We start from the raw sequence: 14,577 nt of genomic DNA on the forward strand, positions 1-14,577 counted from the left end.
TTTCAAGAATTCTTTTTAAGCTTTGAAATATAGAGTCTATATAGATCTAAATATATAGATTATGTTTTTTTATAATGCTAACATTTTTCTGTTTAAGCGGCTGATAACATAGATCAAGTATGATAGCAATGTGCGATACAATCTACATTCTTGTTACTTTACATTTTCAGAATATTTTTTCTACACTGGGTTTTGACTATTGGAGGAACCCAAATTACTAAGAAAAAAATGGACGACGTAAACAGTGACTATGATGTAAACAAATTTACCTATAAGAGAAGATTAGACCGAGCTCCTGACAAACAGTTCAAGAAGTTACAAATTAATGATAAAGTAGCTGTTGGTTCGTTAAGAAAAGCATTGGAAGAAGCCAAATTTCGTATTATAAAATTGAGAGACGAAAACGATGAAAAGTAAAAAAAAATGAATTTGATGAATTACTACTAGTAGTCTGAGTACTAGTAACTAGAATCTATTATTACTAGAATTAGTACTTAGTAATAGTAGAATTTACTAGAAAATTATAATCTATATTAATTATTATACTCAGACGTCTCAGTCTATAATAGTCTATATAATTATATAATAATTAATATAATTATTTTATAAATATAATATATTAAATAATAATATATATTATATATAAAAAACTAGACATATGTTACCCGCGACCCGCAGGTCTTTATTTGCGCATTACTGTTGATATAGTCACTGAGAGTGTTTTGTAAACAATGGACCTCATTCACCAATCGTAAACAAACAACATTTAGCCACGTGGTGCTCTATCTCTTCTATATAATTTACGATCTCATGTTTAATTCATGATGGTTGTCACGTGACAGTTTTTTCATCTTTTTATCAATAAGATCACGTGACTAAATGTTGTTTGTTTACGATTGGTGAATGAGGTCCATTAAACGAAATAATAATGTAATAAGTAAAGCGAATGTGTCAATATAAAAATAGCGTGAATGAAGCTATCAAATCAAAATAGCTAATAGGCTTAAATCCATTTTTTTTCAAATTAAAACATTTGCTTGTATGCCTACATATATTTGATTAAAATTTGAGATGAATAGACTTCATTTTGTATGTTCATGTGTTAAAGTATAAAGTAGATCTTGAGGTAGACATAGATATAAATCTACACTAATCTAGAGTTAAAAATTGGCTTTTATAGAGTTCATTCTGTGCTGCGCATGCGTGACCTTTTTTCATGAATGAATATAGGCCTATCTCAACACGGCTACACAACTTTAGCGAACAGGGAATGAATGTATTAAAAATGCTTTAGAAAAACAAATTTGAATGTTAAATTGATTAAAATATCGAATGAATGGACAATAATTAGTATGTTTATGTGTTAAAGCATAAAACTATCTGTGCGAAAAGAAGTTTTATCATCTTAGAGCTCAATAAGAGTTTTAGACCTAGGCCTAGGAATAGACTCAGTAGAGAGATGTGTTAATGTGTAACCATTTGGTAATGTCTAATGAAAGAATGTTCGCCAGGAAATCTGTAGTCACAGATATCAGGAACTAATTTATGTAAAAAATGCTTTTGAAACACAAAATTGAAGGTTAATTTTATTATATAATGAAATCAATGAATCTTCTTTTGTATTTTCATGTGTCAAAGTAAAAAACTATCTGCGCAAAGTGTATTTCTTAAAATTAGATCTAGGTCTAAATCCTTCGATCTTTTCTCATGTCAACATTGTTAACCATGGCCTAGATCCATAAATACTATAGCTTTAATAGAGTCGGACAACTTTATTTTTTTTGAGGGTCTTAAGTTTGTTTTAGGGCTACAATACATACACTACGGTCTAAGTTAGTACCCAAGGAACAGTCCTGCCTAGTTTTATCAAGATTGGTCAAGTGGTTTTGATGTCTATAAGTAACATACATACATACACCACACATTCTACTTTATAATATAGATATATATGAAATAATGAATAATGGATGGAATAATCATATAAATAATGAATTAGATCTAGATCTAGAATCTAGTTATTACTAGATCTATTGTATTAGTTATAATAGTTATAGTTATAATATTATATTATTATATTTAGAGTTTAGAGTAGACATATTATTATTATATGATTTAAATACTATACTGTGAGTTATACTTTGTCATTATACTGAACTTATTTTATAGTTATACTATTAGTATTAAGTATTACTTATACTGAGTTAATAATAATAATAATAATAATAATCTTTATTATCCGTAAGGAAATTTGTCTTACAATTTGTGCATTACACCAAACAAAAAACATTATAACTATAAGAAACCAAAGTGTACATTCACACCAGACGCACTCATAATTTACATGTGACAAAGTTTATACCAGATTGTTCTTATTTAATGATTTGATTGCCAGGGGAACAAAAGAGTGTTTGTGTCTGTTTGTCTTTGCTATCGGTGTCTTGTATCTCTTTTGTGATGGTAAAATCACAAAATCCTGACACAAAGGGTGATTCTTTATTTCGAGGATCTTGTTAGCTTTTTTATAGATGTTAGTCTCAAACAACTGCCCGAATGGGGTTTGTTTTTTGCCAATGATTTTGCCAGCAGCATTTAGGATTCTATTAAGTTTATTTTTATTTTTAATGCTCAGATTGCCATACCAGGCAGTGATATTGAAACTTAAAATATTGCAGATGTGAGCGTGATAAAACATAGCCAAGGCCTTTTCGCTAACATTAAACGAGGACAGTTTTCTTAGTAGTCGTAATCTTTGCTGCCCTTTTTTGCTGATATAATCAGTATTTGCAGTAAAATTTAGTTTATTGTCTAGGATAGTACCAAGGTATTTAAAGGTTTGCACAATTTCAATAGTCTCTCCAGCTACAGAAACAATATCATTTCCCTTCTTGTCCCTACGAAAATCGATTATCATTTCTTTGGTTTTTTTTACATTTAATAATAAAAAATTATCTTTACAGTATTCCTCAATGTGTTCTAGTTCTTTGAAATACTCATTTACGTCTGAGCTCTCTGAGAGCAGGGCAAGAAGAGCCGCATCATCAGCGAATTTTGTGAAGGAGCAACAATAACTATCGGATTGAAAATCATTGGTGTACAAAATGAACCACAATGGCGATGTTACAGCCCCCTGGGGCGCCCCTGTGTTAACTATGCGTTCATTAGATATAACATTGTTTACCCTAACCCTCTGAGCTCTCTGGGTCAAAAACTCATTAGCCCATAGTATTATGTATGGACTAATCTGAAATACTGCCTTCCTCATTAATCTTCTGACTCAAAGACAAGCCTTATTATTATTATTATAGATATTTATGTAACATATTCTTAACTATAAACTTATTATTAATAATCTTATTTTATATGATATATATATTATACTTATTATAACTTAATACATTACACTTATAATAAGTTACACTTATGACTTACACTTACAGAACAGAACAACAGATGTTCCTTCAAAGAAGATTTAATTCGATCCAAATGGCTAAATACATATCCATGATGATGACCCCTTTGATTGACTAACTCTATAATAATCATAATGTCATTAATGATTAATTTTTTAACAAATTCATTAAATGTCTAATTTTAAGTGACTGTAAAGTGTGTTTGTGAGTCAGATAAATTCAACATTAATATTACTTTTTATCTTCCCTTTTATATTTTAAAAATCAAGCATCAAATTGGAAGGGTTGGCTAATGACAGTACTGGGTGAAGAAAAATTGAGCATGCGATTACCAGCTAGGGATAGCAACATCTTGACTAAGCCAATGTCTCAGGATTTCCCAGTCTATCCCAATCTAACAGAAAATCTGCTTCTAGGGGTGCAGGTCGACCAAAATTAACTTATTACTGCTTTTTATTTTATTTTATTTGCCATTATATTTGCAACTAACAAGATAGTAAAAAGTGAAAAAAAAGCAAATGAACTATTGTTTTTAATTAAATACCGGTACAAAAAAAGTTTTTTAAATCTTCAGAGAGTGTATAATTGATGAAGAAAAAATGCTTAGGAAAGCTGCGGAAGAAAAATTGCAAACAATTCTTGTAGATCTGTACAACAATCCAGAAGTGAACTTAGAACTGCAAAATCGTCTACCAAAAGCTAAAAAGCATATGAATCATGAATTTCAGAATCCTAGTTTGATCATAGCTAGTAATGAGAACATTCAAGTGAAGGATGCATCAAGGTATAAATTTAAACATTTTTTTTCTTTTTTAATGTTTTTTAAATGTTAGAAAGTAGTAATAAACTAATATGAATGTACTATGTAGCTATATATATATATCTTATATTTCTTAGTGTCATAATAGCTAGTCAGCATTTCTCTTTACTAACATATAGTTCTCCTGTATCATTCAGCACATTTTATTTATTTTTGAGGATTTGTGTGTGAGCTCACACTTAATAATCCTATTTAATCAACATACTAACTTTGCTAACAATCTACCTTCCCACCTTGACCTTATTAGTAATTTCAATAGACCACTTCATAGACCACACAAGCATCTGAGAGCCTAGGGAACCTGGATGCATAGGCAGCCAGGTTGTGTGGTATGTGCTTTGGACTGTTCTCAAAATGGTCCTTAGTTCAAACCCTGACAATTGCATTCCTTGCCATCCTGCAGGAGCTCTGGGCTATAATGTAATAATCTTAATTTCAGAAGTAACATCCAAGTCATATAAAATAAATCAAAAACTTATTGATAGTTGTTCAGAACATGGCCATTCATTGTCTTATTTTAACCTTATGAACTCCCCAATCACAGCAGACTCTAAACTGCATTCTTTTTATCAAATAAACATTATTATTTATTCTTGCCTCATTTTTGTACATTCATGTCAAGAACAATAACTCAGAAAATGAAATACTTACATGCTTTGTCTATATGAGAAAACAAACCAGTGGAAGTCTTGGCTAAAATAGAAACTATTATATTGATGATTTTCATCTAAGGCAGATAACTCTAAATAGCTAGCTTTTGGTGTATCTGGTGTACTGACCATGGAGTGCTGATTAGCTTTGTAATTTAGATGGAATGTACATTTATCTACCTTTTAGAAATGTAAAATCAAATTTCGTTGCTCTTTTGCTTGAGACACAAACTAATTTTTATTATGTAGTTGGCAATAGTGATCTTTTAACATTGCTAGAAGAAAAAAAAATATCCTCCCCAAATATATTATGAAAAAAACAATATCCTGAAAATCCCCAATATATTATGAAAAAAAACACAATATCTTTAGTTTTAGATGAAAACGAAAAATGTCAATCTGTAGCGTAAATTTAATTAAAAAAAGGAAATATTTATTTCTTTATGATTTTATAGAAGTTTCATTAACAAAAAAAAACTATAGTCAACATTTAGTTTAAATGATTTATTGCTAAAACTGTGCTTTTAAAAAAGTAAAAAAATTGCTTTAAACCTACAGCTACTAATAAAAAACAATTGTCTCTTTGTACTTAGCATGTTAAAGTAGATTCTATTTCCATATTTGTTCTGTGCCCTCTTTGCTTGTATGAAACATGTCAATCTAACCTGCTGCTTTCCAGACCTAAAGTCAGTGCTGCTTTCTCTGATCCTAACATTCACTCTTCTGGTGGTAAGTTACTAACTGACTATATTGCTGATGTATTAGTGTATACTGCCCTTTGTAGTCACCTTTTTTTAAAAAAAAAATATTTCTCTCATTGTTAAACTTATTTTTTTGTTTATAAACATTAATTTATTTTTACAAATTTATGTTGTGCTAAATATTTATGTATTAAACATTATAATTATTATAGCATTAATTAGTTGTTTATGAAATAAATTATAGCTATGTATGGAATTTTATATGGATAGTAGTATTTTTAGATATTTCTTTTACAACCTGGCCCAGGTAAACCAAAATAAATTTGTTTATAAAATTTTAATTATCATTTTTGAAGTTGCAGAATTTAGTGATGATTTCAAGAAGCCTGTTGAGATATACAGAGAGGAGTTCTCTCCCTCACATGGCAATTTGATAGTTCATTCCAGAGAAATGTCTAATGATAGCTCACACCAATTACAGTCAAGTTCTGAGAGCTTGGTGTCACCTCAGATGACACCTGGCATGCCACTAACTCATAGCTACGGCAGTATTTTGTCAACCAGTCTTAGCAGTATGGAATCTTCATCTTATCAAGCACTTCCTTCATATGGGGGTAATCATTTAATTATTACATAAGTGTAACTAAGTCAAACATAATTATATTGTCCTTTTCTTTGTATATCTTTTCTAAAACTTTTACGTCAAGATACATAAGGACTCTTACAATAAGTGTCTATCTACAACATATATTTACCAAGCTTAAGATGAGTCACATTTCCCATTATTAGGGTGATGCTAGCGAACCATTGACATGGTGTCAATTTCCATATCTTTCGAGTCATTATGGGTCATTACCAAGAAGACTAAAGAATTCAAAAGGAAATATGTTTTGTTGTACTGCAAATTGTGGAAGGTTTGCTCAGACTGGGTGTTTCTTGAATTAAACATATAAGAATATTCAAAAAAAAGAAGAATTTTGATTCCACTTCAGTCCAGTTCAGTCTAGTAGTTCAGTAGTTAATCCGTTATTGACTTCACTGTCTTAATTTCATTGAGAAGTTTAATATTTCAATTCATTGATACTTTATGTCTATTTCAATTCTGTGATTCAAATATTAAGTTATACAAATATATCACATGGACTACTGTTGTTAGATTTCTTCAAAGAACCCCCAGCAGTTACTTGGATATTCTGTCATTGGGTTTAAAACCTAGAAGTACAAGTTTGTATTAACCATGCTTTTCCAGCATCCCACCATTTCATTTTCTACCTTACACTCTTCTGAAGTATCTCTTCTCCATACTTATAAGTATTTCACACAAAAAATTCATTTCAAAATAAAGTGGTAATAATATTGTAGTCAAAACTAGTTTCTATAGTACTGATAAAGTTTGTTTCATTCATATGTTTTAGGTGTTGTATCTGAAAGAAACTCAAGGGACACAAATCCATACTTAAATATACCACTAGCGACATCAAGAGATACATATACATATCCATCAATGATGTCTAAAGATACAAAGGCTAACCAACCAGGAAATGAAAACAGAATTCATCCTAACTCAGTTCAGAGCCAGACATCTGTACATTCCCCATTGAATCCAGACATGCAACACAACAGTCAGCCCTATGTCCATTCTAATGTCACAGATGGGCAAACAATTAGGGTCCAAAGTCTTTTATCCCCAGCTCACGCTGGTCAGTCTTACAATCCTGTTACACCAAATCCCACTGGTCATTCTCTCAATCAAGTAATGCCCACTATTGTTCAGCCATCTTATCAAGCAGCTTCAGCTGCGGTAGAACAGTATTCCACTGTTCCATCTGTCCCTAATTATCTTGGTCATTCCCAGACATACAATTATAATGAACCAGCTTTGCAAAACATCAGCCAGTCATCTTATAAACCAACTTCTTTATCTGGTGTAGAACAGTACTCAGCAGTTCATCCATCAGTGTTTCCCATCTCCTCATCATTGGCCAGCAATACAGGTCCATATTCTGTGAACCAAACTTTCTTTTCAAGTCACATTGCTCCAGGTACTAACAACCCCCTCTCTGTTTACAAGTCTAATCCTGCTAACTCCTTGCCTCCTCACAATACTACTGCTAAGGACTGTACTCCACCTTTTTTCCCTGTTTCTAATTCCTTTTTAACTTCCTCTGCCATCCCTGTCCATAACACCTTTTTAACTTCCTCTGCCATCCCTGTCCATAACACCTTTTTAACTTCCTCTGCCATCCCTGTCCATAACACCTTTTTAACTGGTCAGAATTTGAAAGGTCAAAATGACTACAGTACTGCTTTCATACCTGTCACTAGTTCATTACTATCATCCATTCCTGCCCACCCTACTGCCTCCGCATCTCAGAATTTAAGAACTTGGGAAGCTGTTCAAGTGAGCAACATGACAAGACTTCTGGCAGAACTGAGCACTTTGAAAAAAGAAAATAATGAGGTGAGTGAAATACAAATATGTAACAGACGTTTAACATGAGTGTATTGAAATACAAATATGTAACAGACTTTTAACATGAGTGTATTGAAATACAAATATGTAACAGACTTTTAACATGAGTGTATTGAAATACAAATATGTAACTGACTTTTAACATTTACATTGCTTTACAAATATACTGTGTAAGTTTGTTCTTTCAAAATGTGCATTTCTTTCCAAATCATTGATCTGATTAGCTGAGAGAGGAGTTAAAGAAAGTCAAACAAGAAAATGAATTGTTGACTAAAGGACCAAAAACTGACAAAATAGACAGCTTTGAAACTGTAGGGGGTAAGTTTCTACTTTAGCAACTTTATACTTAATACAAAACAAAAACTTTCTTCTTTTTAGAAGTAGGAAATTTATAGTTCATAACATCTATTTACAAAAGTTATTTTACAGCATATTTAATAACATTTAGTTTTAATTAGTTTTCATGAATTTTTTTTTCTGAAGCCTTAATAGAAGATGTGCGTGCAGCAGAAAAGAAGCACAGTGATGCAGCCAAGTTGTTAGTCCAAGCAGCTGATGATGACAAGTTGGCAGCATTGAAAGAGCTGGAAATAATAAAATCTGCTAAAAAGTTAATACAGTTCAAATTTTTAAGTAAAATATGGTGAAGAATTGTTTCCCTTTTTGTATGCTGCCACAAAAGAAATTTGTTATATCATCACTTGGATAGAAATGCCCACAATGGAGATGTATATCTAAAGATTTTCTTTCTTAACAATAATTCATAGGAATGTATATTATGTCTGTTCTGAACAGAAAATTATATTTCACAAATTATATAATTATTGAGATCTTTAAATTTTATGCCTGTAATTGGACAAGAAAATTTTAATTTGATGTAGGTCTACTTAGAATGAACAGTGCATTATTTTTTTTTATGTAGAAATATTTATGTACTTAAATTCAATGCCATTTATAGACATTCTCATAAAATAATCAATATTGGACTTTCTTTCCTTTTTGTAAAAGAATTGTGTAGACAACTGGGTCATTTCTAGTAACATTTGGTGAAGTAAAACATTTTAAGCTTTTTTGTTTGATGCACCAATGGAGACAAATTCTCTTAAAACACATACATAATAAAACCCTTAGTGTTACTTTAATGTAGCATCTTTTAGATGTTCTGATTACAAATTGTATCTCACAGTTTGAGGAGAACTTTGTCAGAAAGTGATATCTCTGAAGCTGATGTAAGTAGAAACATAGAAACTGGAATCTTTTAGAATTTCTTTCCTTTCCCTCTTTCTCTTTCTCCCTTTTTTTTTTTTTTTTTTTTTTTGGTTTTGTTTTGTTAAATGCTGTTCTTAGTTTTGGTTTTTAAAATTGATTTTGAATAAATTGTATGAGAACAGTTACATTCAGATTTGTATGTCAACCCATAGAGCTATACAACAATGAGGAGTGAATCCAAGGGAAGACAATCTAAGAGCTCTGCTTCATCACAAGTGCCTATAGAACATTTGATCCGAAGACAAAGGGAGATAATGAAAGAAGAAATGCAAAGAGTTATAGACCAAAGAAATGAAGCCAGACAAAAGGTAACATGATATTACAAAAAATTAAAGAGCATTCAAATCATACTATAGTCCTTACATGTTATGAATGACAATGTTGAATATTCACTATTATAGTTATATTATTACAGGTTCTGAAACTGGAAAAGAAATTATGTAGTCTAGAGATGGTTAAATCTTCAGAGAACAACAATGATATGCTGATGGTAGGTAGTCAGTTTTACATTGCCCAACTACAGAAAGTCATTATAGTTGCCTATCAGAATTGTCTAACTTTGTTATAATTCTTGATTTTTACCAAGTGCTAGGAGGTTTGATTCTAGGTCATGATTCTACCCATCTTTTGGTTTTGGTTTCAATTGGGAAAATTGAAGATGGTATTTCATTGTGTTAGACACACATTGCTGACACAGTCACTTTATTTCAAATACCTAACAGCTCTCAAAATCTTCAGCATTGTCTCTCCAATGTTTTTGAATTTAAAATAAAATTAAGCCACCCACATCCCCAACATACTGTATGAAAATGTGTGGTGGGGACCCAAAGAGAAACTGAATTGATTTGACATTGTACCCACAGGCCAAGTTGAAGGTGATAGAAGAAGAAAGAGATCTTCTGTTGGCCAAGTTTCAGTTCTTGATGCAAGACATTGGTGAGACCAAGTTGGTATACAAGTAAGTACAAACAATGCAGGGTCACTTTGAGAGATTTACACTGAGTTGATAATTATAGGAATTTCTGGGCTATCAAGAAGTCAGGATCAAAATTTCTAGTGTAGTTCATAGAAGTTAGTATGCAAAACATTGAAATATGCTTAACATCATATTGATTTGTAACTTTATTTGGTTATCATTAATTTTTCTTTCATCAAAACTCAAAATAAACTTCCCATTTAGAGATCTAAAATCCCTACAGCTAGGGCTAGCAACATGACAATCAAACTAAGGTCAGGTATTCTTTTGAAGTTTGATCAATTCCAATTCTCCAGATGCCTAATCCTTTATAACAATAAATCTCTCTTAGACTGAAGTTTGAATTAGAATATGTTGGTTTAGTGACTAACCAAACCCTCTCATTTGTATTTGAAATGTCTTGCTTAATGATTCTGTGAGACATGTGAATGAAATGACTCATACTAGTTTCAGTTACTTAATGAAAGAAAATTGCTATTTTTAATAGAGCTAGACGCCACAGCCAAACTTTAATTGTATTATTCACATTGGTACACCAATAAATAACTGAATAATGTATGGCACCTTCAACAGTCTCCACAAAGCACTGGTGTCTGATGAAGCAGCCAATGACATCAATACTTACCAGTCTTACAAGGAAGCAGATACCAATGTTGTTAACAATAAAGTGAAAGCTCAGCTGGCCAAGGAATCAGAAGGTAAAAACTATCTCGAGACCAAATTAACCAGTATGCAGAAAGAAAATTTGGCCCAAGCTGAATGCATTGAAAAGTAAGAGATTTTTAGATAAAAAATTATTAAAAAAAAAATGAATAATAATAATGTGGTTGATTTTGAGAGTTAGTTTTGACATAGAATAAGTAAATATGACATAAGATTTGAGATATTTTTTTAATTTATCCATAGAATTTAATCCTCTTTACAGAGTATGCTTTCTTGAGTTTAAAATTATGGCATGTATTAGAGTTAATAGAATTATAAATAATACTTGAATAAATAGGTCTCATATTAGTTTATTCTGTCCCTACATCTCTTGTGAAGAAACCAAAACTTTGCCCACGTCATGATTTCTAAAACTGAAGAGTTATTTAAATGGTTCAAATACAGTTATTTAATTTGTAAAATTTCTTGAACCCAAAAGTCTTTAAAAAAACCTGCTATTATTTTCAGGTTGCAGCAGGTCATTCAACGTCAACGTCACAAGCTAAACACTCTCTGTGCTGGACCAATGTTAATCGAGTAACAAATCCAAATAATATTAACGGAGTATTAAAGGGATAATGTATCCAAATGATATCACAAACCGTACATTAAGTGACGTTTCTACTTTTAGTTCTCAATAGATTGACTTGCAGCATAGTTGCCTGAGATTGATTTACAGCATTTTTGCCTGTTTAAATCAGATCATTTTGATTTGCTGATTTTGGTAATGAGAAGTTGTAAAAAAATTTTGTTATGTTTTGCCTTTTAATTGTTTTTTTCACCAGAGGTTGTCAGTGAATTTTGTTTTTTTAATTTAAATTTCAAACTTTCAAACACTTTTTTTTTGGGTTCTGTAATTTGTTGTAGATTTATTTTGTTTAAATATTTATTAACAAATAACATGATAACACTAAGTAGTGCTTGTAATGAAAGTGATATAGAAGATGCAAAATTATTATGTGGCAAGATTTAATGAAGAGATTTCTTTAGTTATGTAAGGAATATGCAATTGATGTAAGGTGTATTCAACTGAATCTTTAAAGTAATCATATATTTCATCTTAGTCCAAACCTCCAGGACTACAAAAGTGTTGTTGTTTTTTCTGATGTTATGCAACTTTTTAATTTTGATAAATTGTATAATAAAAAAAAAAAGAAATATTTATTACCATTAGTTAAGAGTAAACTTCCTTTTGTAAGATTAGAGATAGCTTTTATCTGTGATGAATTTATGAATTCATTTACTATTGTGCAATATCTTCCCCTGTTTTCTTTCTGTCACATGAACTATATTTTTTTTTTCAATGAGGTGTTCACTTGATTTATATTTTAAATGTTCATATCTACACACATTGTGATAAAAATGTGACATTGATTTTTACCACCTGCTGAACATGTCCAACATTCCACATCTCTCTCTATTTTTTATATACTTTGTATCTTTATAAACCTTAATATTACCTGCCACACTTAAGTTCAGCTTTATTTATTATTTAAATAATCATAAGTTTAAGTTAAAATACATCAGTTGGCCTTGTAATATTTGCTTAATTATTTTATTATATAAATACAGATCTATGATCAGACTCCACGGCCTTACTTTTGTTAGGAAATGAGATTTTTTTTAAGATGTCATAAAAATTCTGTGATCACATTTTATTATTTAAATTATTTGGTGGTGACCAGATGACTTACTGTGATTTGATGGTTTCCTAAGAATGTTTTCTGCTTGTACAGTGTGTCTGTGATTTGTAGAAACTTGTGTATTAATTCAAGGTTTGACTTTTGTTGTCATGAAAATGTTAAAACTTGAAAAAGTCCTACTTCCCTTACATTTTCTTAAATATGTTTGACTTGACAAAGAGTGTAAAAAAAATAGTCAATTGGTTTAGTCCAGGGGTGGGCAAATTATGGCCTGCGGGCCACATATGGCCCACCAGAGTGTTTCTGTGGCCTGCAGACACCTACAGAAATAAGGTGTGCCCACAGTATATACACATAAAAATGCGAATATATTAAAAATGATTATAAATAAATGATTATAAATTATTGAAACTGTCTCATTATAAAAAGTTGTCAAGTAAAGGAAGATTAAGCTAATTGGCTATACTTCAATATTCTCACTTTAAGACACAATCTCAGGCCAGTATTTATTCAATGCTATGAAGAACTGTGTTGAGTGTTGGGTATGCTTAGTATAAGATGGCTAGTGTAACAGCTAATGGAGCTCGATCTTTGACTGAGAAAAACTGTTTGTATGTTTGTTGTTGTTTTAAAGAATATCCCAACCATTAACTCTAAACAGGAAAGTCTGCATAAAGCTGCATAAAATAACATATTATTGACCCGTATATGAATGTGACCACAGTTATCAGAGCTTAGAGTCTAAACCATAGGAAATTCCAACAAGTAGGCTACTTGAAGATTTAGAAACAAAATATTCTGATGCATCCGTTGGCTAAGCATGAGCAAGGTAATGAGAAGAATATAAAATCTCAAGGAAGAAATTTTGATGTTCCTTGAAGGACATTGATTGTGACTTTGTTACTAATATTTCTAATGAAGAGTGGAATACAGTGTTGATGTTTTTCATGGTGGCTTTTGCAATGAGTTGCTTGCACATGCAATGTAAGTGCATGTTAAATCCTTTCAAACAAGGCTTTCCAATTTCTCCAGGCAAGAAAGTGAAAACAGGTTTTGTCATTTTCCTTTGCTGAAAGGTGAAAGTATTTCTAGTGAAATGGTTAAAAGTACAAACTTATTTAGATTCCTTAATTATGGAATTTATTAAAGCAAATTTTAAGACGCCAAGAACCAGTTTTCAATACCATCCGCCATATTGGAGATACTGATTCAGTTCCAAAGAACATAACTCCATACAAATTATGACCTGAAAGAGAAGTTCCTGTCAGTTCTTCCACGGAAGTTTAATGGGTGCCAGAAGCTGCATTTCCACACTTTAAAAAATTTGCTTCTAAACTTTCACATTATTTGGGTAAACATAATTTGTGAACAAACATTTTTTTGTGGAAACTAAACAAGTGTAATCAAAGGTTGATGTTGACTGACTGTAATTTGACAGCAGTCACATGGATAACAACTAGTAAACTAGTTCCACAGCTCTGGAACATTACAAACGAGTATAAACAGTCATATACTTCACATTAAGAACAACTGTACATTTGGGGTTAAAGGTTGTGATGTAAAATGACAATAGCAATTTTTTTTTACAAAATCGTTAAATTGGTTTCAGAAATTGCTAACTCTTATTGTAATTCCTTAATTAGGAGTGTGAAAAAAAGAATGTATAATGCAGTATAAATATGAATTAAATGATTTTATACACATATAGCAAACATATTTTTCAGTTCTTTTTAATGCGGCCCTCAATACAAAAAAGTTGTTCACCCCTGGTTTAGTCTGTTCTAAAACAGTAACATCCTGCAATATTTTTGTAAAAAAAATTAAGTCTTCATTTTATGTATCAAACTCCTTTTGAATGAAGATTTGGGAGACTAAAATACTCCCTTTTAGAAGTTCTGGATTACAGTTGTATTAAAAAAAAAGTTCCCCTTTC

At 31.1% G+C, this 14,577-nt stretch overlaps 1 protein-coding gene across 5 annotated transcripts; it reads left to right on the forward strand.

The window, feature by feature from the left end:
- Positions 1–172: 172 nt before the first annotated feature.
- Positions 173–13,192, forward strand: LOC106055396 (uncharacterized). Of its 5 annotated transcripts, none has more exons than XM_056025149.1 (13): positions 173–255; positions 3,985–4,194; positions 5,560–5,609; positions 5,938–6,195; positions 6,997–8,042; positions 8,279–8,372; positions 8,538–8,664; positions 9,241–9,283; positions 9,476–9,631; positions 9,739–9,813; positions 10,187–10,281; positions 10,873–11,070; positions 11,470–13,192. In XM_056025149.1, the coding sequence occupies exons 1-13, from the start codon at positions 251–253 to the stop codon at positions 11,540–11,542; spliced, it is 2,430 nt and encodes an 809-aa protein (XP_055881124.1). In that variant the 5' UTR covers positions 173–250; the 3' UTR covers positions 11,543–13,192. The 5 variants fall into 5 exon arrangements, with proteins under 5 accessions (XP_055881124.1, XP_013067085.2, XP_013067086.2 ...); XM_013211631.2 differs by having other exon boundaries at positions 190–413; XM_013211632.2 differs by having other exon boundaries at positions 190–413; positions 5,944–6,195.
- Positions 13,193–14,577: the final 1,385 nt, after the last annotated feature.

Source organism: Biomphalaria glabrata, chromosome 3 (assembly GCF_947242115.1).
Source record: "Biomphalaria glabrata chromosome 3, xgBioGlab47.1, whole genome shotgun sequence".
In the NCBI taxonomy this organism is placed as follows: Eukaryota; Metazoa; Mollusca; class Gastropoda; family Planorbidae; genus Biomphalaria; species Biomphalaria glabrata.